Consider the following 27,638-nt stretch of genomic DNA (forward strand, 5'->3'; position numbering starts at 1 on the left):
TATGCTGACTGTCTCCGTGCTGCACGTATTTGTATTATCTTGTCATGTTTATAATATTTTCTCTATCATATGTGCTGATTGCTATTATTTCCTTTAGGCTACCTCATTTGGTGAGAGAATGCGACTCCAGAATGCATGTCTTCTGCTGCGGCTGGCTCCTTCCTTACCCTTCAAGTGGAGGTCTGAGGTCCGACCACGACGCTTCCCTGCCTTTGAGGTCTTTCTCTCTTCCTCCGCTCTGGGCTGGATGCTGCCGCTATCCGTGAGTAGTTGATACATCTCTGGGCTTCTCTTGCTCCATGTTTCACCAGCTTCTCTCATAATATTGTCTTTTGCAAGACTCACACTGCACCATATTGTTGCCACTAGCCTCTAGCACACACGGTTGCCATTTCCCTTCAGGTTTCCTTTCAGTTGTCCCTGGTGGTGGGCCATTTACAAAAGGGTGGAGGATTTGTTTTGGTCTTGGTTTCTCTCTCATGTATATCCTCTGATTGTGCTGTCCTCTGTTTTATTCCCTCTCTTTTTCTGTCTGCTGTCGTTGCCACTGGGCGACCATTGGGTCACAGGCCCCATTGATTTTGCAATACCGGTACAGTTCTCTCCGTCTATGCTGCCTCACCATGTGTTTCCATACTTACTCAGGTGGGTTTCAATTTGGATTTTACTTACTGAGTTGTTGCCTTCACCCCAGTGCAGTGGAGAGGGCAAATATTCAGCATTTTCCATACCAGCAGTGACTCTGATTCTAAGCAGCCCTGTGACTGACGGTGGGTCAGAGAAGGTGAAGTACTGCAGATCCATGTCTTGCCAGCAGAGACCCACCAGCCAGTGGCTGAAGGTTACAGCCGTAAGTAACACAAGAGGTTAGTGGGCATTCCCAGATGGGACATCACTAGGTGAGTGCTGGAGGAGGTTTCCTCTCCTCAGATTTTGGGGGGTAGCAGGTATTACTTCACGTTGTAGGGATAGCAGGTAGTGCTCCCCAGGTTTAGGGTTGATGCAGGAATTGCTCCCCAGTTTGGCACTGGTATTGAGTGCATGACAATATTGTAGGAGGCTAGCATGTGGTGCTGCCACCTGTTTATTCCAACAGGTATTTTGGCGCTGGTTTTTGTGACAAACCTGGTGTTGGTGCTGGTAGCCACACTATAGTGTAGCCAGAGAGCGATCAGCTCTGGTGCACTCCCTCCTGCTGGACACCAAGTGTGGTCTACAGATGTGAATAGGTGTCCACCAATTCACAACAAGGAGGGGGTTGGTATTGCATTATATGCATTCATTTGAAGTACTGTTATCGTATTTTATGCATTTATTTTAAGTTCTTTTCTTTTTTGATATGCTGTCTTTGATTGTCACACAATGTATTTTGATTCATTGAGAGTCTTCGTTTTTTTCGACTGACATTTCATATGCTGATTTTCTGTCAAATGACTGATTTTCAGCCGCCTTACTACAAATGTTACTTTGAAATGTCACAATACTATGTTGATATAAACTGTTGTATTGACTAACAGACCTCCTGACGTTTACTTTGTATTGGACGGATGACCCTCTACCTGTGTGATATTTCTGATCACACTTGGATCCCCACTATCCTCTTTCGGATTCCACTGTTATTATTTTGGGACTAGGTTGGGAGTACATCACTCAGCCGTAGCGCACAGTACAACACAGTGCCGCTGCGCATGGACTGAATTCCTTCTTCTGTATTTCATGTGTATGCCTGTCACCTTTTATACTGTCCTAGGAACGCAAGTACCAGAGGACTCTTTTCTCTACCTTTCCAACTTGTGAATGCTTTGGTGAACTAGTAGCAATTTCATTGTTTGTTGAATGACGGACGGCTTCCTCTGCTTTTTCAAAGGCTTCAAGCTGGCGGAAAGTGTGTGGTAACGTTCGTCCTTCCAATTGTGTGACGTGCCATTAATATAACAAGCCACCTTTTGTTTGTCCGTGTCAGGTATAACTGACCTGTTGGTAACACAAGTAGGGTCAGCGCTTTTGCACACACTTGCAACACAACGTGAGATGGCAAAGAAAAAGAATGCAGGAGAAGGTGGAGAGGATGGAGTCCTCGAGGATATACTTATGGGTAGAATGATGAGCCAGCAGAATGGGGACGTTCAGGCTCCCCTGCCCAACACAGATTACACACTGGCATTTTCTGCCACAGGGGCACAACGCACCGAGCGGTCCCATGATGAACAGACCTTTTGCAAATCTCTTGCGCACAAACTCATGAATGGGGAAGTTAACGAAATAGAACTTTAAACAGAATGTTCCCAGAAAAACAAAATACAATACAGCGTCTTATTGATAATACATGAAAACAACTTTTTGGCGATAATTCACTAGATGGCGTATTTACGGCCAAATCATGGCGAACTTTGATATGGTACATCTGCATTTATGCACATCAGATAGCCCACGATATCGCCACACTAGAAAGGCCTTAAATAGAACACAGTCAGCTCTGCCTCAACAGGCTCACAAAGAGAGTTTTAGTCGTCCCTATTCCGGCACCACCACGCTGCACTTCCCCCCTGTAGTACAAAAGAAACTACTAAAAATGACACCTATAAATGCCACGCACTTGTTGACCAACTGGTAGAGGGAAGGCTACAAGTAAACGCCTTCACAGCCCCTAACTCCAGATCATACCAGGATACAGTGCGCTCGCTAGCACATGCAGAATTAATAGGTAATGGTCCTCAGGCCCACTGTGCCTATCAGCTTCAAGACACGGCCCTAAGAAAAAACTGAATACAGAAACAGCCCCCCTCTCTCCAGATTATAGTTGGGATGTAGCCAACTTTACGTTCACAGATTTCTTTCTGAGACCCCACAACACTCACATTGATAATGCCCTTGTGAAATGTGTCCCCTCCTCCTCGGGAGAAGGAAAATAAAGTAGTATATGTACACGTCCCATGGTCCAGAGCAGATCTCATGTCCTTTACCAAAGACTTTCTGAAATTACGTGAAGAACAAAGAAGAGGGTACACAGAACTAATGAGACAGGAAGGGAGACAAATAGGTGGAATGGAATGCACACTAACTACACCCATTGTTCCAGGACCACTAGATTTAAATACAGCAGCTATAGTCTCTCAATTAACACGCCTGGAGCTGGCCACATCTGATTTCCAGCTTCTACGGCACAAAAATACACTGGAAAGTGTGTTTCAGACCGCTCGAGGAGACCTGACCTCTCTTGAGACACTTGATAATTTCGTGGAGTGAAAGAGTGAAAAACAATAGTTACTGAGAAATGTTCTGCCCAGCAAGGCCTTTGATATTATGATATATTGAAGGGTTAAAGAAAACTCTTTTGGACTGGCTTTGAAATAATGATCCTGGCTGGCTACAGACTATGGGCATTGGGCCAAGACCAAACTACACACTACAACAGTTTTCTGTGGGTATGAACAGAACTTGTTAAAAGAAATGTGTTCTTCGCAGCGGAGAATGGAAGGGAATGCAAAAACTTAACAAAGAGCAGTGTTATTATGTGTATATGCACTTTAATGAGTTTTGGTGCAATGGTTTGCTTCCTAATATTTTCATTTTCAGATGCAAGAATGTCAGAGAATAGATGTTTGTTTCTCGTACGTGTCTGTTTTATGTCTTGTTTCATGGTATGTCTCTTGTCAATTGACATTGTAAGGGCCAGAGTGATGGCATCCACAGGTCCCCCACCCCCATCTCCCAGAGTCATTTACAACAGGAGAAATTTGCTGTTTTAAAGAACAAAAGATTGCATTACATTGCGCTAAATAGCTACTTAATTAAAGAGTAGGAGGTACGTTTATAGGAAATATACATGCAAACGTGTGTGAAAGGCAACTGCCCTCATAGTGACAGTACTGGCCGGGAACCATATACAGCCCTCCTGCCGGTCACATCTGGGCCCATAAACAGCAGAAGGGTGTTGTTTACTCTGACAACTAAGTGCTGGAATAAGAGAGAAGTTAAGATATAGAGGCAAACATTTGCTTAAAGGTCAATTTACAATATTGAAAGGAGGTCGCCAGAGTGCCCTGTCCAGCATCACTTTCAGGATAATAGTACAGCAAACGTATTATAGGAAATTAAATGCCTAGGATCACATAATTAGGTCAGGTTGGGTAGCTGGCTTGTTTTCCCCATTTCTCACTCCACAGACAGCCGCATAACATATAACACCGCCATCATCACAAGCACATATAGAATAGCATTAGGTATACTGAGTTCATGAAGGGTTTTGCCTAATTATATGGCGCAAGGAGAAGTAATGTTTTATGAATGTATATAAAAGAAATAATGTGTATGTATATTAATGCTTTTCATTTTCTAGGACTATCAGACTTGCAGAAGATACTATTCTAAAGGGCTTAGATTGTGAGAGGAATGTGCTAAAATACATTCTAATGCAGTGCATTCGCCAGGGACTACAAAGGATCTTTGTCTACATTCCCAACAACCTTGCCCGGCCATGTATTTACATTTGAAAACTACAAGTCCCAAAATGCAGAGAGGACTAGAAGTACTCTTTGTGCTGATTTGCGACAAATATGTTCCATAATAAAATACATGAGCAATACCAAAACTTCCCTTCAAACAAGTGTGCCTGTGTACACAATAAATGCTATGTTTGAACCCGAAATTCAGTTCCACTGCTTACCGGGAAGCTGCAAATAGCTCAAGCTAAGAGAAATAAATAAACACTAGCATATTTGCAAAACTTCTAACTATTCTTCGCGACAAGAGTTAGTTTTATTGACACAAGATATCGGTTTATTCAAAGTACATATTATTTATTGAATGATGCTTAAATATTAAATAAAAAAGGTAAATCAAGGATCAACATTTTTTTTTTATTAGTTGCAAAATTTCACCGATCTGCTGTAAAAGGGTTGAATCAGCTCCTCTCAAACGTACGCTCACAAAGCCTTGAAGCTCACTTCTTTTCAGTGGGAAAACTATAAGCACTAGTTAACATAGTTTTCAGTTCCATTCCCTAAAACATGTCTCTCACTGTCATCGTCGAAACCCAGAAAGAAGTGGCTTGAGCATGTTTGCTTACAAAGCAGTATAGATCTGTACAAACATTTGATAAAAACACCACAAATGTAAATTTGAGTTACATTTTTTGGGCGATGCCCCCGCCCCCCAGGGCCTATCAGGAAGCTGCAGCTTAGTTTGAATGGATGGGGGATAGGGTCACAATGGAGACGAGGACAGCTCTGGGAAGCAGGCTATGCTGCCAGCCTCTTGCATAAAGAAGGTCGCAGATAAATACACTGACACCTATGCCCAGCAAGAGAGAGGCTGTGGCATAACCTGCAGAGCTGCCGACATTGGACCTGGGGAACCCGGTTCCAGTCTCGGCACTGCCAAAACTGAGCATTAAAGAAAAAAATAATAAAAAAAAATAGAATGTAAAGAAAGTAAGATAATTAAAACAATGCAAAGTAAATAAGGAATGGCGACAGTCAAACTGAAGCTGGTAACAACATGGACCAGGCGCAGTATTGCCACGAAGTCGCCTCTGCTCTGCTTGCTTAGGCATGGGAGGGGAGCGGAGAATTTACAACTTAAGACTGCATGGGGAGGGGCTAAATTCTACTTGGACAGCGCACGGCAGAAAAAGTGAAAGCTCCAGATGGCGCCTCGGGTGCTGAAAGCTGCCGGCTGCACGCATTAAGCTCGCGTGAACGCAAGCGTTAGGCCAGCCAGCAGCACTTTGTAAACTCACCTACTAAATGCCTCTCCGAGCAGTGCATGCGCACTGACTCAGCGAGGCCTAAAAAGGAATAGCATTAACTGGTTGTGAGAACACAATATTTCAAATTGCTTCTACTCCACATGATATCATGGTATCAAGGTAAAGGATAATGATATGTACTATGACCCAAAGTATATTACACAAAGGGCGGGTGTGGAAGAAAAGGAAGAATGGAAAAGGGGAGGATGTAGGAAAACAGAAGAGGGAATATGGATAGGCCCAAAAGGGAAAAATATGTTTACCAACGATAATGCTTGCTCCCATGGCCTGACATTTTCACGGCCTATCACATGTAGGACGTGATGGATTGATCAGACTGTTTTCCCAATGCTGGTACAACAGTTAAATTGGAAAGGGTACTTCCACTGCCCCGGGCCACTTCCCTTCCCCACATGAAATAGACTTCATCAACATGCCCCTCTACTCAAAAGTTCAAGTATGTGTTGGTTATTGTGTGCATGTTCAGCAAATGGACTGAGGAATACTCATCCAAGAACTGTGATAAACAAACTGTTGCCAAATGCCTCTTGAAAGAGTTCAGTCCGTGCTTTTAAGTGTATATGCTTTTTGATTCTGACAATGGACCAGCGTTCATCTCACATGTGATTGAGGGGTTGTGCAAGGGGCTAGGAAATTCACAGAAACTACATTGTGCCTATCATCCACCAGTTGTGTGGGCTGTTGCGAGAAAGAACTAAGTGCTGAAAAGTAAGATAGGGAAGATTTGTGCATCCACTAAACTGACCTGGATTTATGCACTACCACTTGCTCTGTTGTCCATGAGGAGTACCTCACACAGAGTGACAAAGCTCAGCCACATGAAATAGTGTTTGGATGGTCAATTAACATTCCAGGCCACATGTCTGTTGTCCCTCTGTCCGTAGCTGATGATCTGCTTCTTCGATACTGCAAAAAAGTAACATTGTCAGGTGCTGTAGGCCCTTCCTGAAACAGAGACACCAGCAGCCCACGGCCTCCAGCTAGGGGATTGGGTTTGGATCAAAGCCCACACCATACTGCGCTGTCTCCAACATTTGTGGAAGGGGCCATGCTAGGTCCTTCTGACAACAGCAACAGTGGTCAAGTGTGAGGTCCGGACTTCCTGGATCAATGGCTCTCATACCAATAAAGCAGTGACTCCACTGCCACCACAGGAGCCTCCAGTGCCTTCCCCTGCATCACATCAAATACAACCTCATTACAACATGTGTTCCACTAAAGGTACCACGTGAGAAAGGTATCCAAGCTCATCCTGAAGGGTTGCGTGTGCTGCACACAGCAGAGAAAGTAGGAGCGTGTAAGCGGGCCACAACAATACATCAATTAAAAACGTCTGGAACTTCAATGCCCCAACACCTCAGTTTACAAGTTGTGACAACGAGACATCTTTGCCTTCCTCATCACTTTGTTTTCTTCATATTGAAAGTGCCTAAGTAATAGAAGTGCTTGCTAACCTCTCAAATTACTTGAAGGCAAGGGCCAACGGTTACTTTTCTATTACAGATATCATAACTGAGGCTATGCATCCTTCCTCTGCAGCCTTTTGAAAAGAGTGAAAGTGCAACAGAAGATAAGACATTTTTCCACCTAGTCACACTAGCCACACGTACCAACGAATGGAACAATGCCTCAAGACTTTCAGAACAATGAGAGAAAATGGCCATGGGTGCTACTAGCAATATTCACCCCCATTGCTGCCATTAAAATAACTAGTGCCTAGTAGATAATAACATGCAGAGTAATAGGGGACATCATATTTTGTCATCTACAACTATAGAATAGATACACTCACCTGGAAGTTCCATTGCCAATGTTACAGACCACAACATTTAGAAATAGCAATAGTTCTTGGAGGTTCACAAAGTTCAGAGTAGTGGGTTGCACTGCAGTCAGGATACTTGTACTAACTGGGCACAATGCAACTGTACTAGTTACAACTCCCTGCCTACTTCGGAGTATTTTGAGGTACCAACACTATGCTGGGGAGGCCCTGTGTGTAATATGTAGTGATTTGGTATCAGTTGGGGTAATGTAAAAGCCGCCTTTATAATGTGATACCAAACATCTACTTTAAAGGCCTGTAGAACGTTGACACAAACAAATTAATTAAAAGTTACTGAAGCTGCTGAAAGTAAAGATTCTTTTGTAACACAAGGCTTGCCTAAGAGAGTTACCAGAACAGCGCAGGATGCCAGCTTAGCCACAAGTATTTCAGCATATTACATTTAGAAATATGTCTGTTATGTGCTATGATTTTGCAATTTTTCTATGGAGAAGTACAAAGGCTAATACATTGCATCACAGTGGAAAGTCCCAAAAGCTGCCTGCTTAAGACAAGTGGTCAGCAACTGCATATTTCGGACCATTAATGATATAACGCAGCCTAGGCCTTTGCTAATTGGTCAAGTTTTCAATGCTTCATTTGTGTTACGTGCATTATGATACAGTATCCTCTGTGGATTGTGTCAATAGAAGCAGTCAGAGACGTCATCTCTTTGGACACTCAGCGGCTATGCTGACTGTCTCCGTGCTGCACGTATTTGTATTATCTTGTCATCTAAATTACATTTTCTCTATCATGTGTGCTGATTGCTATTATTTCATTTAGGCTACCTCACTATCATGATGCCATATCTCATTTAATAATCAGTACAAATGCCTAAGGGAGCCAGGACACAAATGTGTTAACAAAAGGTGTTTGTTAACAAAGCAGTGCTTTTATCAATTCTGTTACACAACCTACATGCCCCTTAAAAATATGGTGGATGCTGAACATGATCTCATTGCATTGTAAAATGGCTATGCTTTAATATCAATGACAAATTAGGGAATAATCTTTAGCTCTTTATCCTTAACTTTGCATGCTAAGATTGGCATGCCATATGAAACTGTAAATGCATTTGTGGTTATTTATTTATATAAAAGAACATATTTCATTAGGTGCATTTTTTTATTTTGTATGCTCTATAAAATTCATTGTAAACTATTCCATGTTCCCTTATGAGAAACGTTTAAAAGCATAAACTGCAGGCTTCCATTTTTGCCCACTTCGCATGCAAATATCACACTGGTTTTATGAAGCCATTAAAGAATTTCTTAAATCAACATATAGTGTAAACGTCAATAAAGACAAGCAGTAGGCTGCAATGTACATGTAAGATTTCTAGAAAGCTTAAGGATGATCTTGTATCTTCCAGTGTGTTAGCTCTAATCTGGATGTAACGTGACAATCATTCTTTTTTCCTTGACTAAAGCATATGGCTAAATTCCTCAGCAAATTATGGAGTACGGATCTCTACATACAGTACTAGTCCATGGCATTCCAAACATTTGTGGAATATTTAGCCAGAAGTATTTACACTGTGATATTGTTTTCTGGGTGTCATGTACTTTGCACGGAATTGGTGAAGCACTAGAACCAAACAGTAACTCTGTAGAATATATAAGGATTTTGGCACATGAAGAGATTCAGGTAATGATACACAATTATTCACAAGAGCATCCGCAAAGGATCCTTCCCCGGAGTCTTGAGGAAGAGCTCTTCAGAAAATCTGATCACACTCTAGTAGCGGATCTTTAACTACTCTCAGCTGCCCTGTGCTGCAGCCAGGTCAAACCTCTTACTTGTTGCATTTGGTCCGACCTCTGTGGTTGTGAGTTGGTACGATCTATTAAAGGGTGGTTTTATCCTAAAGCATTTGTTTTCTCAAATGCCTGCACTAAGAGGTATTTCTTTGTAATCCATTTGCACTCACTGTGACCCCCTCCCTGAGAACCTAAAGAATCCCAATTCCTGTTACTGCTTTTGAAGTGTCCTTTCTTGAATTGTGTGACTGCCTCATGCAGAATTCTGTATTCTTCACAGTATTAATTATTTCTGCCTGTGTTTCAGCCCTGTATTCTGAATGATACTCTGAAAGCAGAGCAGTTTGCTGAGCAGGCGCCATACTTTTTAGGCCCCACTCAACACTGATTACTCCCAAAGAAGACCATATTACACCAATGATGGAACAGACAGGGGGGATACTTATAGTACTGTCTTGCAAATATGTATAGCGGATCCCTTCTGGTCCTTGATGGACTCCTTAGAAATTACATAATTATTTGGGTATGTCTGGGTGTGGTTAATAAAGTTCATGACACAATGCGTACAGTCAGATAACAGTTGCACTCTGGAGAATAAAGATGTGCACTACAGAGCTCTGTGTGTGGCATGGTCATTTGCATGCTACAAGGCAGGGGAGGGCACTACAACTGGCGTCGAGTTAGGGGAGCTGCAACCCGAAGCAATGACAGTGATTTCCCTTAGAGTTTGCAGAGATCCAGCACGATGCTTGTGCATGCCACGCACGCCTCAGTCAAAGTGAAGAAGTCAATGGTTGTTGCAAGAAAACCATTCTGTAACGGTTTGAAAAGCAAAAGTGTAAATGACTGTGTCATATGAAGAAGAGAAAATGGAGTCCCAGAAATTCCAGAAATCCTCCAGCCACACCCACAAGACCAAGCGGTGACACCAATTGAGGCAATTGAAAACTAAACAATATCGATCTTCATCAAATTCATCATCCAAAGGTTCTTTAACGTCACTGTTGAGCGACAGTGATGAAGATGGCAATGCGATGATGGCATCAACTGTTGAACTTCAGGAGCACATGAGTTTGGTTTCATGCAGAGAAGAGTCCAAGCCCAAGCGAGTCCAAGTCGAAACCATCGCCACGCGAAACCACCATGTTCCTTTGGACATTGTCCCAAGATCACATTAAAGGTTAATGGGTGTTCCATATCTTTTATTATCAATAGTGGTGCATCGATAAACATCATACCGGCAGAGAATTACAAAAAGCTGTCGCCGGTGCCCCATCTCACACCTTTGACAAAGATATACACGTGGATTGCCTCCACGCCATTACAATGTCAAGGATCATTTGCGGAAACCAAGCAACACAAGACGACGAAGGTACAAGCACGATTCATTTTCTTAAAGGTATTTCGTCAAGTGCATGTTTACTTAGTTTCACTACTGCTGCAGACATTGGTTTGATTTCCAACAACTATAACATAAATGCACATGCAGACATTGAAGGTCAGTTCCCATCATTGTTTCATGGACTAGGAACTCTCAATACCATGAAAGTACAACTTCACATCAATGAAGACATTTGCCCAGTTGATCAACAACATCATCAAATTACTTTTCACTTGAAAGAAGCTATTGAGAAAGAACTGGAAACTCTGTTAAACCATGATATCACTGAACGCTCTACTGGTCCGACACCACGGGTTTCACCCATAGTGGAAGTGCCCAGAAAGGACATTGTAGGTACCGTGCGCATCTGTGCTGACATATGCCAAGCTAACATGGCAATTGAGAAAGAACGGCACCTCGGTCTGAACATTGCAGATATGATCACACAGCTGAGTGGTGCCAAAATCTTTTCTCGTCTTGATCTGAACAAGGGGTATCATCATCTAAGACTGGAGGAAAATTGTAGGTACATGACCACCTTTTCAACCTATATTGGCTTGTTCAGATATGAAAGACTACGTTTTGCGGTGTCGTCAGCTGCAGAACTCTTTCTGGATGTAATTCGCTGCATAATACAGCCTGTCACAGTTGCTTTTTGGGTGTGTTGTGGGCTTGTGAATACTTCCATATGTTTCTATACGGAAAACATTTCACCCTTGTCTCTGACTACCAAGCGTTACTTACCATTTTTGGGAATCTGAGAGCCAAGATACCCCCTCGCATCGAGAGGTGGGGGTATGTGATTGCAAGAGTATGATTACACTATTGTGCACAGGCCAGGGAAAGACAAAAATCCTGGTCTACTTTTCACCAGGTTGGAGAGGACGCTACACTGATGGGGACACACTACCAGGTTGGGGAGGACGCTACACTGATGTGTACTGATTCACCTGGGGACAGACAGTTGGTACAGAGAGGGACTTCAGAGAGCACCCCTGAGGTTTCACAGAGATAGCTGATAACTTCTGTTGTTCAAAATGTGGTTCAGCAAAGAAGGAGGAAGTGGTCAACATGTGCTGAGGAGAACCTCCCGAAAGGACTGGTGCTGTATGTAGGTTATCTAGAAGGGCTAACATGAGGGGATCTGATGCATCTCTGTGCTTCTGTTATTCTGTCTCTTTTGTGTGTGACTGGTGATGTGCCCAAACACTAGGGGAGGTCTGGCTCCTGTTCTTTTTCTTGCAACAAGACTCTCCAGTGACTGAAAGGCAGAATCACACCACCTACATTGAGCCTGTGATGGCTTTCAAGTCTTTAAGGTTCAGGTTATTGAGAGCAGTGAACACGATGTTGCCCCAAATATATGACCTTCTGTTCCACTATGGAACAGAAGTTAGTTGTTGAAAAGGGAGGCTTGAATGTACGTACAATGGAGTGTTGGTATCAACAATGGTCTGGAATGAGGCCCCTAGTATTCAGTGGCTGAGATTAATTCAAACATTTTAGTCATTGCATATTAGTTTTTATGAGTATGTTGATTTTAGGCCATATGAGTTCTTTACATGATCCTTGAATCAAAAGCTGGAGTTGTTTCAGAAGATGAGAGACTTCTCCTTAGTGGATATGGGAGTAGAGAACCTAACAGTTTTGTTGTTGTTGTCTCAGTATCATACTAGAGCTTTCCAATGTTCATAAATAAAAAATCAATTATGCATTGAATAACTTGACATGACTGGATAATGTTAATGGACTGTCCTAGGGGACTACTGTCCCTGGCTGATGACAATATGAGGTATAGCACTGTATCCTGAAAATACTGGTTACGGGTGATATCTGCTTACTGGAGTCAAGTAATTGGGACACTGAATGACATTTTTGCAACATGGGGTGTACCCTCCATTCTTAAGTCCAACAATAGTCCACCGTACAACAGCTGAGGGTTCAAACAGTTTCTCACTAACATGACTGTCAAACATCAGAAAAGTACTCCTCTCTGGCCACAGGCCAATGGCGTTGTAAAACGCTGCATGGAAACCCTAAAGAGAGTAGTTCAGCACGAAGAGCTAGAAGGAAGTGATCTCAAATTGGCCCTATGTTCAGCCCTTCATGCCTACCAACCAACTCTCCATATCAATATCGGTGAAAGCCCTGCCACCTTGATGTTTGAGAAAGCTATGAGAACCAAATTGCCGCAGTGGACCACTCATTGGTCGACAGATGCGGACGAGATCCATACGACAGATTCCTTGCACAAGTCTGGAATGAAGACTTATGCTGATAAAAGCTGAAGTGCTTGGAACAAGGTTTTCAAATAAGGAGACCGACTCTTGGTCAAGCAGTAACAGAAGCATGAGTCTGATGCTCCATTTGATGCTGAAACCCTGAAGGTTGTGACAATCAAAGGACATATGGTGACCACTTAATGTCCCGGAACGTCCGTAACAAGAGATTTGTCAAACTTCAGGCACCTACCTAGATGTTCATCGGCTTCAGATGTCAAACGTGAGACCTGCCCACCTGAAAGTCCACAGAGCCTACCTCCTACCCCTACTTCTGAGTCCCCAATGCCTGAGGCAGGCCCAGCTCCTCCGCTTCGGCAACCTCACACGACTATGTCTGGAAGACTGGTTCAAGCACCTCGATGACACAGTGAAGAACTATGATGTATATCTGTAATATTTGTACTTTTCATCTAACAGAGGGGGAGATGTAATGTCTTGTATAGCGGAACCCTTCTGGTCCCTGATGGACTCCACAGTAATGATGTAATTATTTGGGTGTGTCTGTGTGTGGATAATAAAGTTCATGACACAATGCATACAGTTGGTTAACGGTTGCACTCTAAAGAATAAAGATGTGCATTACAGAGCTCCATGTGTGGCATTGTCATTTGCATGCTACCAGGCTGGGGAGGACGCTACACTGATGTGAACTGATTCACCTGGGGCCAGGCTGTGTTGGTGTCAACAATGGTCTGTAATGAGGCCCACGGTAATCAGTTGCTGAAATTAATTCATTAGTGGATATGGGGGGAGAGAACCTAACAGTTTGTGTTGTTGTCGCTTCAGCATCATACTAGAGCTTGTCAATGTTCATAAATAAAAAATCAATTATGAATTAAATAATTTGACATGACTTGGTGAAGTTCATTAACTGTCTTAGGGGACTATAGTCGCTGGCTGATGACACTACGAGGCATAGCACTGTATCCTGAAAATACTGGTCATGGGTGATATCTGGTTACTGGAGGAAGACGTAAACCCTGGAAGCATAGTTTACAGGAAGAGGGCATTTTGATGAATCCATATAGTCATCTTGTTTCCTGTTAAGTTGGGAATTATTTGTGAGATGTCCATCACAGTGGAGAGGGTAGAAAGCAGTGTACAGAGGATAGAAGCGGGTGCTGGGATATCAGGAGGAAAAGGAAGTAGGCCCCCTTTCTCATTGATTTTCATGGTGTTCCTGATAACCCACAGTGTTGTGGTATCTGTCTTACCACCAATTAAGAATCTAATCGATGGGCCTTGATAATGTATCTACACCACATTTTCCAGGACCATGCTGAAAAAGGGAGATGTATGATGTGCCAGAAGTTTCCAAGGTTTTATGGGTGCAAATAGGGCATTTTGAGTACTAGGAGAATCTATTACATGGAGGACCGAAAGGTACCCAGAGAAGTAATGACACTCTCCAAGTGTGATATGAGAGTACAGACAACAAGGATTAGATGGGAATCATAGTATGTCATCAAATAAGGTTGCTTTGAGGGATGTAAGATGCTCACTAGATCATCAATAGCAATGGATTTAAAGGTGTGCTACTTGGTTGATTTGTTATGGTGATGATGGTGTAGAAGAACTGTGGAGTGGATAGGTCAATATTGTGACACATGGAGGCCAATTCACAAACTGCATTTGGTAGGACGTTTGCAATACTACGATAGGACTACTAAACTACTACAAAATGTTACTCATATACCTACGTTCAGAGGTCTACGCTTCAGCCTGTCCTGTCTTCTCTGTGAGGGGCTCTCCACCCACACTGTATACATTTAGTAGTAAACACGGGAAAGACAGAGGGGAGTGGCTGGAAAAAGTGGCATATTTTCAACTAAAGGGAAGAGGTTAAGAGAGGAGTAGGGAGGGTTAAGGTAGGTTACTGAGGCCTATACGGACACCTAAGAGTCAGCCCATTGCTATTCACAAACTGCCCTTCTATAGTTACTACAGCCAACAAGCATTTGCAAAATCAATAAGTCTCGCCTATGCAAGAGCTACTGGCTTTGCCAATATGTTTTAGCAATGTTGTATATCAGGGTGGCTGCTGATCAGCATGGCAAACAGTTAGTGGGGTAAAGGTGAGTGGAGTGGAGCGTTGTAAAGTGGAATAGAGTAGAGTGTTATGGAGTGGCGTACAGTAGAGTTGAGTGGCGTGGAGATGAGTGAAGTGGAGTGTCTTGGAGAAGAGTACAGTGTTGTGGAGTGTAGTGGAGGGAGTAGAGTACCATAGAGTGCAAGGGCGTAGAGGTGAGTGGCAAAGAGTGAAGTAGTCTCAGACCTGAGAAGAGTGTTGTAGAGTGGAGTGGCATAGAGTGTAATGGGGTGGTGTAGAGCAGAGTGGAGTAGCATGGTGTAGAGGGTGTTGTGCAGAGTGTTGTGGAGTAGAGTGTCGTAGAGCCGAGTAGAATGTGAGAGTGGAGTGTAGTACAGTGGAGCAGTGTGTTATAGAATAGAGTGGAGTAAATTGGCATGGAGTGGCATAGATGGAGTTAGGTAGAGCGTCGTGGAGTGGAGTAGTGTCACAGAATGGAGTAGAGTGCAGTAGAGTGGAGTGGCATAGAGTCGAGTAGAGTGCCAGTGGAGCAGAGTTTAATGAAGTACAGCATCATAGAGTGCAGTATCATGGAGTATAGTGTTGCAGAGTGGAGTAGCAAGGCCTAGAGTGAAGTAGCATAAAGTACAGTGCTGCAGAGTAGACTGGCGTAGAGTGCATTGGTTTTGAGTAAAGTAGTGTAAAGTGCATTGACACACAGTGCAGTGGCATATAGTAGAGCTGTGCAGAGTAGATTGCAGTGGCATAGAATGCAACAGCGTAGAGTGGAGCGGAGTAGAGCGGCATAAAGTAAATTGGCACAGTGGAATGGTGCAGGGTAGAGTGGTGTAGTGCAGGGTAGAATGCAAACATGCAGAGTAGAGTGGCGTGGAGTGTAACGGTGTAGAGTGTAGTGGCATAGAGTGCAGGGCTGTAGAGTGCTGTGGAGTGGCATAGAGTTGAGTGGTGCAGAGTAGAGTGCAGTAGCATAGAGTGAAGTCATGTAGGGTACAGTGTTAGAGTGTAGTGTCATAGAGTGCAGGAGTGTAGAGTGCAGTGGCATAGAGTGGTGCAGAGTAGAGTGGTGTAGAGAGCAGTGAGGTATAGTACGGATGTGCAGAGTACAAAAGAGTGGCGTAGAGTGCAATGACCTAGAGTAAAATGGTGTAGAGTGACGTGGCATAGAGTGTAATGGCATAGAGTAGACTGTTGCAGAGTATAGTGGCATAAAGTGCAGTGGTAAAAAGGAGTTGGCATAGGTGCAGTGTTGTAGGGTGCATTGGTTTTGAGTAAAGTGGCATAGCGCTGACTGCAGAGGTATAGAGCGGCACAGCGTAGAATGCAGTTGCGTGGAGTAGAGTGCAGTGGCATAGAGTAGATTGTTTCAGAGTGGAGCGGTGTAGGTTAGCGTGGAGTGGTGTAGGGTAGAGTATAGTGGTGCATGGCAGAATGCAGTGGCATAGATCGCAGTGGCATAGAGTAGAGTGTTGCTGCATTGATTGCAGTGGCGTAGAGTGGCAGAGTGCAGTGTTGTAGAGTAGATTATTTCAAAGTAATGTGAAGTGGTGCAGAGTGGAGTGGTGAATGGTAGAGTGGAATGGTGCAGAGTAGAGTACAGTGATATAGAGTAGTGGCATAGAATGAAGTGTTGCAAAGTGGAGTGGCGTAGAGTGGAGTGGTATGGAGTGGAGTGGAGTAAAGTACAGTGGCTTAGAGTGTATTGTTTCAGAGTAGAATGAAGTGGTGTGGAGTGGAGTGGTGCAGGGTGGAGGGTGGAGTGGAGTGGTGCAGAGTGGAGTGGTAAAGAATACTGGCTTGGAATGCAATCTTGTGGAGCAGCATACCATGGAGTGAAGTGGTGCAGGGTGGAGTAGAAAGGTGTAGAGTGAAGTGGTGTAGAGTGCAGTAGTGCACAGTAGATTAGAGTGGTGTTGAGGGAAGAGGCATCGCCTGAATTGGCATAGAGTGGTACAGAGTAAAGTGCAGTGGAATACAGTAATGTGGCTCAGAGTAGAGTGGCAAAGAGTGTAGAGCGGCTTAGAGTTCAGTGGCAGAGAGTGCTGTGCTGCAGAGTAGAGAGTCGTAGAGTGCAATGGTGTAGAGTAGAGGGGTGTACAGTGCAGTGGTATATAGTGGGCTATAGTGCAGTGGTGTAGAGTACATTGGCATAAAGTGCAGTGGCATAGAGTGTATTGGTTTTGAGTAAAGTGGTGTAAAGAACATTGGTGTAGAGTGCAGCGGCGCAGAGTGCAATGGTGTACAATAGAATAGCGTAGTGTAGAGTGGCGCACAGTGGAATAGATTGCTGTAGACTGCAGTTGCATAGAGTAGATTGTTTCAGAGTAGAGTGAAGTGGCGTAGAGTGCAGTGGTATACAACAGAGTGTCATAGATTGCAGTGGTGCAGAGTAGATTAGAGTGGCTTACAGTGGTCTGGCGTAGAGTGGAGAAATGCAGCGTAAAGTGGAGTAGAGTTCAGTGGCAGAGAGAGCAGTGTTGCAGAGTAGAGTGACGTAGAGTGAAGTGGCATAGAGTGGAGTGGTGCAGAGTAGAGTGCAGTGGAGCATAGAAGAGTGTGTAGAGTGTACAAGCACAGAGTAGAGTGGTGCAGAGTAGTGAGGCGTATAGTTAAGTGGTATAGAGTAGAGTGTTGTAGAGTGCAGTGGTGTAGAGAAGAGTGGTGCAGAGTGCATTGGTGTTAAGTGCAGTGGCGTACAGTGCTGCAGAATAAAGTGATGTAGAAAGCAATGGTGTAGAATAGAGTACAGTGGCAGACAGGGCAGAGGTGCAGAGTAGATTGGCATAGAGTGTAGTCATGTAGTGTGTATTGGCTTTGAGTGAAGTGGTGTAGAGTGCATTGGCTTAGAGTGCAGTGATGTACAGTGCAGTGGCGTATATCACAACGGAGTAGTGTAGAGTGGCATGGCGTGGTGTGACATGATGTGGAATAGCATATTGTTGAGTAGCGCAGAGAGGAATAAAGTGGCATAGACTGCAGTGGCATAGAGTTGATGATATCAGAGTAGAGTGAAGTGGCGTAGAGTGCAGTGGTGTACAGTAGAATGTTGTAGAGTGCAGTGGGGCTGAGTAGATTAGAGTGGCTTAGAGTGCATTGGCATAGAGTGCAGTGGAGTAGAGTGGAGCAATGCAGAGTAGATTGGCATAGAGTTCTGTGGCACAGGGTACAGTGTCATAGTATGCAGTGCAAAAGAGTAAAGTGGCATAAAGTAGAGTGGAAGAGAATGTGGTGTTGCAGAGTATACTGTCGTAGAATGCAGTGGTGTATAGTAGAGTGGTGTGGAGTGCATTGGCATAGAGTGCAGTGGTGCAGAGTAGAGTGGTGTAGAGTATAGTGGAATAGATTAGAGTGGTATAAAGTAGAGTGGCAGAGAGTGCAGTTTGGTAGAGTATACTGTTGTAGAGTGGTGTAGAGTGCAGTGACAGAGTGCAAAGGCATAGAGTGGCGTATAGTACAGTGGTATAGAGTGCAGCAGCGTAGTGTGGAGTGGCTCAACGTGGAATATAGTGGCTTAGACTGCAGTGGCATAGAGTAGATTGTTTCAGAGTAGAGTGAAGTGGCGTAGAGTGCAGTACTACAGAGTAGAGTGTCGTAGATTGCAGTGGTGCAGAGTGGCTTAAAGTGGATTGGCGTAGAGTGCAGTGGTATAGAGTGGGACGATGCACAGTAGAGTGGGGTTGAGTTAAGTGGCATAGATTAGAGTGGTATAAAGCATAGTGGCAGAGAGTGCAGTGTTGTAAAGTATACTGTTGTAGAGTGCAGTGGTGTGTAGTAGAGTGGGATAGAGTACAGTGGTGCATGGTAGAATAGAGTGGAGTAGAGTGCAGTGGCAGAACACAATGGCGTAGAGTGCAGTAGCATAGAGTATAGTGGCGCAGAGTGTATTGGTTTTGAGTAAAGTGGTGTAGAGTGCAGTGGTGTAGAGTGGTGTGGAGTAGAGTTCAGTGACGCTGAGTGCAGTGGCATAGAGTAGAGTGTTTCAGAGTAGAGTGTAGTGGTGCAGAGTAGATTAGAGTCGCGTAGAGGGGATTGGCATAGAGTTCCCTTGCACACAATGGAGTGGTACAGAGTAGACTGCATTGGAGTAGAGTGCAGTGTTGCAGAGTAGGGTGGCATGGAGTGGAGTGGCGTGGAGTGGTGTAGTGTGCACTAATGCATAGTAGAGTAGTGTGGGGTAGAGTGCATTGGCATAGAGTAGAAGGGTGTAGAGTAGAGAAGCGTAGAGTGCAGTGGTGCAGAGAAGAGTGCAGTGATGCAGTGAGGAGTGGTGTAGTGTGGAGTGGAACAGAGTGCAGTGCAGTGGTGTGAAGTGGTACAAAATAGAGTGGAGTGGGGTAACATGGAGTATGCATGGTACAGTAGCGTACTGCCATTGCAGACAACACATCTTGAATTGAAATGACTATTACATTTACACTCACATTCAGTTTTCCTGCTAAAAGTATACAACGACAAATGATAATGTGTAGAAATGTCATCACCCAATGTATTGATTTGATCATCAGCACAGTTTTTTTATAGACATTTATATTTTGTTGTCTGCTAGATAACATCATACAACCTTCCTCAACAAGACCCCCAGTTGCAAGCATGATTGTCACATAAAACCTCTCACTTTGAATCAGGGAAAGAAAATAAACACCAAGCTTCCTGGAAGACACAGACTGCTATTTGACCTCTGTCTCTGAATGCACAGCAAATGTTTTAAGATAAGAAAAAAATTCAAAGGCCTAATTACAGAATGCCAGTTTGTGGAACAATACAGTAAACAAGGTTTGGGCAACAGGATGGACAATCTCGAACTGTACAGCCTAAAGCACATAAAGCCAGCAAATAGAAAGCCAAGCTAAGCAATGAGTGGAATGCATTTCTAGGTCAACTTTCAGAATGTACCCTAGATGTCTTGACCAAACCAGACAGCACAGCTGTCTGGTAGGCTGAGACCTAAAAATGACCCAAAAGAGTTGTAAATGAACTCTAGCTCAGAGCTACGGTGCATGCAGCATCACACATGTCCAAACACTTGAACTGCTAAACCTTCCAATAGAAAATAACCGAGACAAGGATGTAAAATAAAACCTTGTAAAAATAAATGTGAAAATATATGAATTTATTTAAACTATCTAAAATCTAAATACATTTTATTTAATGTTAAACGATTGTATATAAATAAAACCTAATTGTAATATTATTTCAAAATATGTCATGAACTTTTTTTATTTAATAAATAATGTAACATTAATATTTACTTTAAATTAATTCTAGACAGCACTTGTCATCATTTTTAATATATAATTTGTTTTTTTAAATCAGGGAATTATTTTTAATTTAAACTTCAGAAAGATTATTTTATTTAATATGTAGAAAATAATTATTGACACTGTATTTTTTGCATTTTTCTATATTTAAAATTAATATACAAAATTGCTTAACAATAATATACTAGTATTTGTTTCTATTCTTTTTAAAGTTTAATAAATGTTTAACCTATTCCCTGTACTTTACCTCAGGGAGATCACCACCCCAATTGCGAGGTCTCTACCAAGTGTGCAGAAAGTCACATTCCACTGTAAAGTCACTACTAGTAGTAACTCTAATGTTGTACTTGATGTTTTTACTGACATCCACAAGGCTGTTAGGATGCCCAGAGGTATTTGTTAACCCAGAATGATTATGTAAAAAGGATTAGGTGTGGGCTAAGACAACTTTCATATGTTTCGCTTCTGCAGAAAGAGAGGCCAAAGAGTTATTGAAACCTACAGTCCGGGCTCACCAAATTGTAAAAACGACCTACTTTATGGAACCTTCTTGGGACCCTGCAACTGTGACAACTTCTCGAATCAAGACACCTTGCACTTTGTCCTGTTTTGTGAGCAGTAGTTGCACATTCACAAACGTTTTATCTTACCAATTTTAAGGGACAAAGGTTTTCTGTAGGCTAGGCCAGCTCTAATATATTTGCAGATGTTGAATAATCCCTGGGAAACCTTTAATGTAGCCAGCTTCTTAGTAGGTAGCGGCAGTTAGAGAAAGGAAAAAAAGAGGGTCTTCCTAATCTTATTTATTAAATGTTTACCCCTTTTTTATGTGAAATGGTCTTCCCTTCTACGAAATGCACTTTATATTGTATTAGTCAAGCTTTTTAGAGAATCTTTGAATTATGTGTATTTTTAACCTGAATTGTATATTAATTATGATTGAGTTTTTGTTTAATGAATACGTATTGTTTGGTTCATATGCAAATTGATATTTTAACATGCTTTCATGGTTTTAAATAACCGAATAAAGTGATTTTGACTGACTGACTCCACATCCTGCTTCATGGGTGGGGATACGTACATCTACACTTTTAAGTAACTTTACACTCAGACATGGGGAATAGCTAAAAGTAGTAAAGTTACTCAAAAGTGTAAGAGTAAATGCACTTGTAGTAAATCTACACTTGTAAACCTACCTTTGTGAATAAAGCCCACGGTGTATATTTTGAGACAGCAAAGTGGTTGCAAAGTGCATTTTTTTCAGACCTTTTTTCAGACCGTGATAACATGGAAAATTATCAACTAGGTTTTATATACAGAATCCTTCAAGGAATATTTAGTTGATACTTTCATCTATCTGTTCCTGGTTGGAAAACACCACAAGTAGTACTCAGGCTGACTTAAGCAGGATATCACAGCAAGATGGTTGCCTGACAGCTAGTTTTCATAGAATTACTTTCTTTTAGACAAAATAAGATTGAATAACCACACTGTTTTTTTCACTTTGACATTTAAGTTGACTCCTCTGAATAATGTCACGTCTGCTGTCACTTTTCTGTACTGCAAAACATCCTGACTTATTGTAATGAGTAGTTTCATACTATTTCGTTTGACCTCTGTTCCAAACCACTTGTACTGTGTTAATTTTAGTTAAACAATGCGGGCAGTGTTACAATATTACTGCCGGAAAATGTTCGATCAGCTAAAATATCTAGAAAACACATGGTTCAAATCCAATGTGGGCTCCTGCATTGAAGCATTTTCCTTACCTTCCCCATTCGAGGTTCACCAATCAAAGCCTTGAACTCAGAGTTGTTCTGTGTATAACATCGAAGGTGGGCACAAATGTGATCTAGCTGTTTTCTCCAGTAACCTAAAGAAGTAATGGACCAAAGAAAACAAATATATTAGGTGTCACATGAGTGGCATGCTCTTTCACAACAGTCAACTAAAAGAAGCAGTATGAACTAAAACAGTGTTTAAAAAATAAATTACCCTCTGTTGAGGGACACTGTGTATTATGGTGAGTAAGCTATTCACCTGAATGGCTGAGTAAATTAAATATTTTTAAATTGTTCCTTGCTGTTTCTGTGGTACCTACCTACTGATGCACATGTGGCAATATCGGGCCAGGAGCAAATACTAGCCTCTGCCTGCCTCCTTCGGCAGCATCCCGGGAAAAAAAACAATACTTTCCTCAGAAATACTACAGCCTCCCCACCCCCAGACTGGAAAAAGCCTTTAAAATGCATAATTTACCACGCAGTACCTTTACCACGTGTGCTTTACCATGCATGCCTTTACAGCAATCGGATGGTAAAGGTGTTTTTAGGGTTTAGGGGTGGGTAAGGGGAATAAGGATATTTTTAGTGTTTAGGGGTGTGTTTGGGTATTGGGTGATAATGTTGTTTTAGGGTATTGGGTGGTAAGTATGTTTTTTTAGGGTTTAGGAGTGGGTAAGGCCTATTATGATATATTAACAGAAAAAAAACACAAGACAAACATAACATTTTCTATTTTTAATCCAGAATAGGAGAGTCTGAAAAGTCTGAAAATAACCTTTTTTTGTGTACTTTTTTCACTTTTTTGGGTTATTTTTTTAATTTTGGGGGAAAGAACTTAAAAAGAAAACCACGATTCAAACAGAAGTGCTGAACTTGGAGTGAAAAAAAACCCATTACTTCATGCTATTTTGAAAGGTGCAGCACTAGATGTTGAAGCACCGAAGTGCTGCACCAGATGTCTTTCATGTATACCATAACTCTTTCAAATCCTCTCGCGAGTGGTCACGAAATAGTAAAATGTAAACAAATGACAATTTCTTGCAGGAAACACTCAAAGGATTGTCATTTTTAAACTAATTTACAAAACCTGCAGGCTCCTACTACAAGCCACTCTTGCAAACCTTTTGTGAGCCCACTTGGAGTTTCTGCGGGGGCTTGCTATTTGTGAACAACTCTCGCAGGAGGCTTGCGAGATCACAAAAGAAAAAAACAGACCAATTCTTTACGCAACACACTGAAAGGATACTCATTATTAGTCACTTTTAAATAAGCTCTAGGATCAAATGTACATAAAAGGTAGTCTTTCAGACTTAATAAAACTTTAGGACATTATGGTGCTCTTGTGAGCCTCTCGTGAGCATAGAGGAAGGAAAGCCCACTCAGAAGTCCCGCGTGGGACTTCTATCGGTTGAATGATTCTCGTGGGAAGCTCACGTGATCACAAAACATAAAAATATGGCAAATCTAAATATGAATATTCGAAGAGTTATTTTTAGGTAACATAGGTTGAAGAGTTTTCAGTTTTAAGTTTATTTAAACAGCAGTGTTTTACAAGAAATATATTTATTTTAGATTTTCAATGCTTTAGCAAGACACCTGTGAAAGTATAAAAAGATTTTAAAAAATTGAATGGATACATTATAACTTAATATCACTCAAAAATATTTTTCATAACCTACAGAAAGTTTTAATTTAAAAAAGTAACTTTTAGAATGTTATTTCAGTTTATAGTAGATAACCTATAGATTTAAAAAAAAATATGTTACAGTTACGTGTGTGTGAGGCAATTGCGCGATGACCGCCCGAGACTGACGTCACGGAAGCACTCTGGTCCTGACCTCACACACTCCGTCCCTCACTCCGCCCCTCTGAAAGGGAAGAGGAACGTACGGGAACTGCAATATCCATGCTCCTCTCTGGTTTCTTCACAGACGGGAACCGAAGACCCGGAAGAGGGTGGGGTTAAACCCGGAAGTACTGTCCCAGCACCAATGAAAGCCGGAGGAGAAGAAACGTCATCGTCGAGGACCAAACGCGAGAAAGAGGAAGGAACCCGGAACGAACCACACGGAGAAGACGGACTCGGAGAAAGCGCTGAGGAGAGAGCGGACCCCGAGGACAACAAGCAGACGGAAGACCGAGACGAAGCGGACGTAGAGGACCGCTGGTACGAGGAATGGTGGTGCCCACCGGAGGACGCTGAGGAGCGGCCATAACTCTGGAGAGTTACGGCGGGGGTCGGTGAGTGAAACCGTCTCCGGGGTGTGAGCTGGGAGGGGGATTGAGGGAGGCAACGGAGGGACTGGGTCGAGACCTGGGAGGCCCGAGTTACCGTGTAGTTGTCGTAACCAAGTAGAAATCTGTATTGATAAGTGTCTGACCTCACTACCTCTCCTAGCCAAAGCTAACTATCCTGCTAAACCAGTTACTCCCAATACTTAGCCGGACTACGTTCAACTTGCAGTATTTCCCTTCACGTCCATACTTCCCTTCACATCCCTATTTCCCTCACGACCCCTCCTACTGATCCTGAACAACACTCGCTGGTGCGGTGACGGTGTTAAGACAAACGTATCGCAAAATATCACCCTGACAAACCCCTTTCTTTTCCCTCCTATGAGCCTCCGGGAAGACGGCCACGCCATCGCCAAAGAAGTCCCCGATACATCCACCTTGAACCCTACGGAGTCTCCGGACCAGGAAGACAGTCTCTCAGGAGGGAAACCAGAAGAACCAACATCATCCGGATCTCTATTCTCACAGAAAATCAATAAAAAGCCTTCCTTAGGCAAATATATACAGCCTCTTCGCCTGTTCATTAAGCCTGCCCTCCCACAAGTGGTGTCAGAAGTGGGATCCCAAGGCGTCATGGAGGCTGCCCTAGCGAAAATGGCTGAAAATCAGGAGCATCTGGGCAAAGTGATGGAACGCTTCCTGACGGTGGTAGAAGAAGACCGAGGCAAGTTGCAACAAGTACTCAGTGGACAGAGCGATACCCACGGGGCCGCTATGGAGAAACTTACTGAAGCTCTCGGACACCAGAGAGGTCCCACCACGCTCCCATCCGTAGTATTACAACGATATGTACCCGGTGAAGATCCGGATTTCTTCTTTACGAACTTCGAACGGATGGCCACAGCGGCTTCTTGGCCGGCCGATAAATGGGGCCAATACCTAGGACCCCTCCTATCAGGAGACTTACAAGCCGCGTATCAGGCCGCCACCATTCAGGGGGTGGTTCCATACGCAGACATAAAACGCTGCATCATGGAGCGACTGGGGGTAGATGACGAAACGTATCGAAAGCGCTTAAGACAAATGAAAGAAGGCATCCAAGAAACACCCCGAGCTCTCTACTTTAGGGTGAAGGACATGGCAGACCGATGGCTGAAACCCGCTACCACAGATAAGGATGGAATCATGGCAAAAATATATTTAGAGCAGTATTTGTCCTCTCTACACCCCCCTATCCAAAGGTGGGTACGACAACAACCTCACCTTACCCTTGAAACTGCAGTGGAAATAGCCAGTGCCTACAGTAGGGCCCAAGAGGTCCAAAAAGGGCGCGATGAGCCCACAGCAAAACCCCCTAGTTCAGGATTACACCGGCCTTTGAGGCCCCCACCGCCCAAGAGACCAGAGACCATTACCATTGTTCCAGGGATACCCCCTATACGTCCACCGGCAGCAGGACCCCAGTGTTTCCAGTGCGGAACACTGGGACATATCGCCAGGTTCTGTCCACAGAAAGAAGAACCAATGGAAATTGGAGTGGCTCGTAACTACTATTGTTCACCCACTGAAAAAGAAAAACCACCCTACCGTTGTACCATCTCAGTGAACTGACAACCTATGACTGCCCTTGCCGATACCGGCTGTTTACATAGTGTAATAAGGCCACAGGACCTCGGGAATCATGTCGGTCCTATCGACGGCACTGTCGCCATCCGGTGTGTGCATGGAGATACCAAACCGTATCCCACAACACAAGTACGAATCCAGCACTCTCAAGATCCTGGTTCATTCCTCACTGTGGGCCTGATTCCTCGCTTGCCTGAACAAGCCATCATAGGGAACGATTACCCGAAGTTGACCCAGTTGGTACGGGAGGCGGAGACCAAGGAAGGCGACTGGTGGTCTTCCGCGCCTTTTGCCCAGGAGATAGATAAAGACTGGCCTCCAACAAAGACAAGGAAAAGCCGGAAACAAAGGAGAGCAGACAAGGCCAGACATCTTGTGGCACTACCGGTTCTTCTGGATGAAAATCCCTGGGAAACAGATAGGAATTTCCACGCCGCACAGCGAGAGGACCCCCTACTACAAGGAGCCTGGTCTCAAGCCCTCGACGCTGAAGATCCCCACCATGTATGTCCCTATTTCTTTACGAAGCAAGGGTTATTGTACAGAAAGGGATCCCCCACTCTACGTGCCCAGTTGTTGATCCCAGGCCCCTTCAGAGACAAAGTCCTCTTTCTAGCACATAGCCACTTGCTAGGAGGGCATTTCGGCACGGAGAAAACCGAAAAACAGATCACCGAACGGTTCTATTGGCCAGGGATATACCAACAGATCAAAAGATACTGCAAGGAATGTCCTGTATGTCAAAGGAATAGCAGGTATCAACCCCCTAGAGCTCCCCTAAGACCTCTTCCCATAATAGACGAACCCTTTCAACGTATCGGTATGGATATCATTGGTCCCTTACTACCGTCCCGTAGTGGGTGTCGGTATGTGCTAGTTATAGTGGACTATGCCACACGTTTTCCGGAGGCCATACCCTTACGTCGGCCAGACGCCTCTAACATCTCCAAGGCTATGATCAACCTCTTCTCACGAGTCGGATTTCCGAAAGAAATCCTGACTGACCAAGGCACCCCTTTCATATCCCGCCTCATGCGACAGGTCTGTTCCCAGTTAGGGGTCAAACAGATTAGGACAGCAGCATACCATCCACAGACGGATGGATTAGTGGAAAGGTACAACGCCACTATTAAAACCACTCTCAAAAAACTCTTGGCCCTAGAAACCCGGAAATGGGAAGATATCCTACCCCTGGCTTTATTTGCCATTCGATGCAAGGAACAGAAAAGTACGGGTTACTCGCCTTTTGAATTACTTTATGGGCGTAAACCCCGTACTTTCCTGGACATGGCACAAGAAGGATGGGAGAAAGAACCCGACTTCTCCAAACCCCTAACTGAATACGTGGCCAATTTACGCACCCATCTAAGCCAGATTAGAACCATCATGCGTTCCAACCTGGAGAACGCCCAAACAGCTCAGAAAGGCCAATATGACAGAAGAGCCAAAGAGAGAAGCTTCCAAGTAGGAGATTTAGTACTGCTAATGATGCCTTCATCAGACCAGAAACTATTGGGACAATGGCAGGGACCCTTTCCAATAGTGGAAAAGGTAACTCCCGTGACATATCGGATAGAAACAGATTCGGCAAGACACACCTCTCAGATTTACCACATAAACCTATTAAAAAAATGGCAGGGCCCTTGTCCTCTCGCAGTAAACATGGTGGA

At 43.5% G+C, this 27,638-nt stretch overlaps 1 protein-coding gene across 1 annotated transcript in view; it reads right to left on the reverse strand.

Annotated features, from left to right (window-relative positions):
* Positions 1-27,638, reverse strand: part of DZANK1 (double zinc ribbon and ankyrin repeat domains 1) — a 1,028,117-nt gene that overhangs the window by 301,089 nt on the left and 699,390 nt on the right. The window contains exon 14 of the mRNA XM_085611767.1: positions 22,093-22,196. Coding sequence (XP_085467893.1) covers positions 22,093-22,196 — 104 coding nt within the window. The remainder of the gene's footprint in view (positions 1-22,092; positions 22,197-27,638) is intronic.

The sequence above is a fragment of the Triturus cristatus genome, chromosome 6, assembly GCF_964204655.1.
Source record: "Triturus cristatus chromosome 6, aTriCri1.1, whole genome shotgun sequence".
NCBI lineage: Eukaryota > Metazoa > Chordata > Amphibia > Caudata > Salamandridae > Triturus > Triturus cristatus.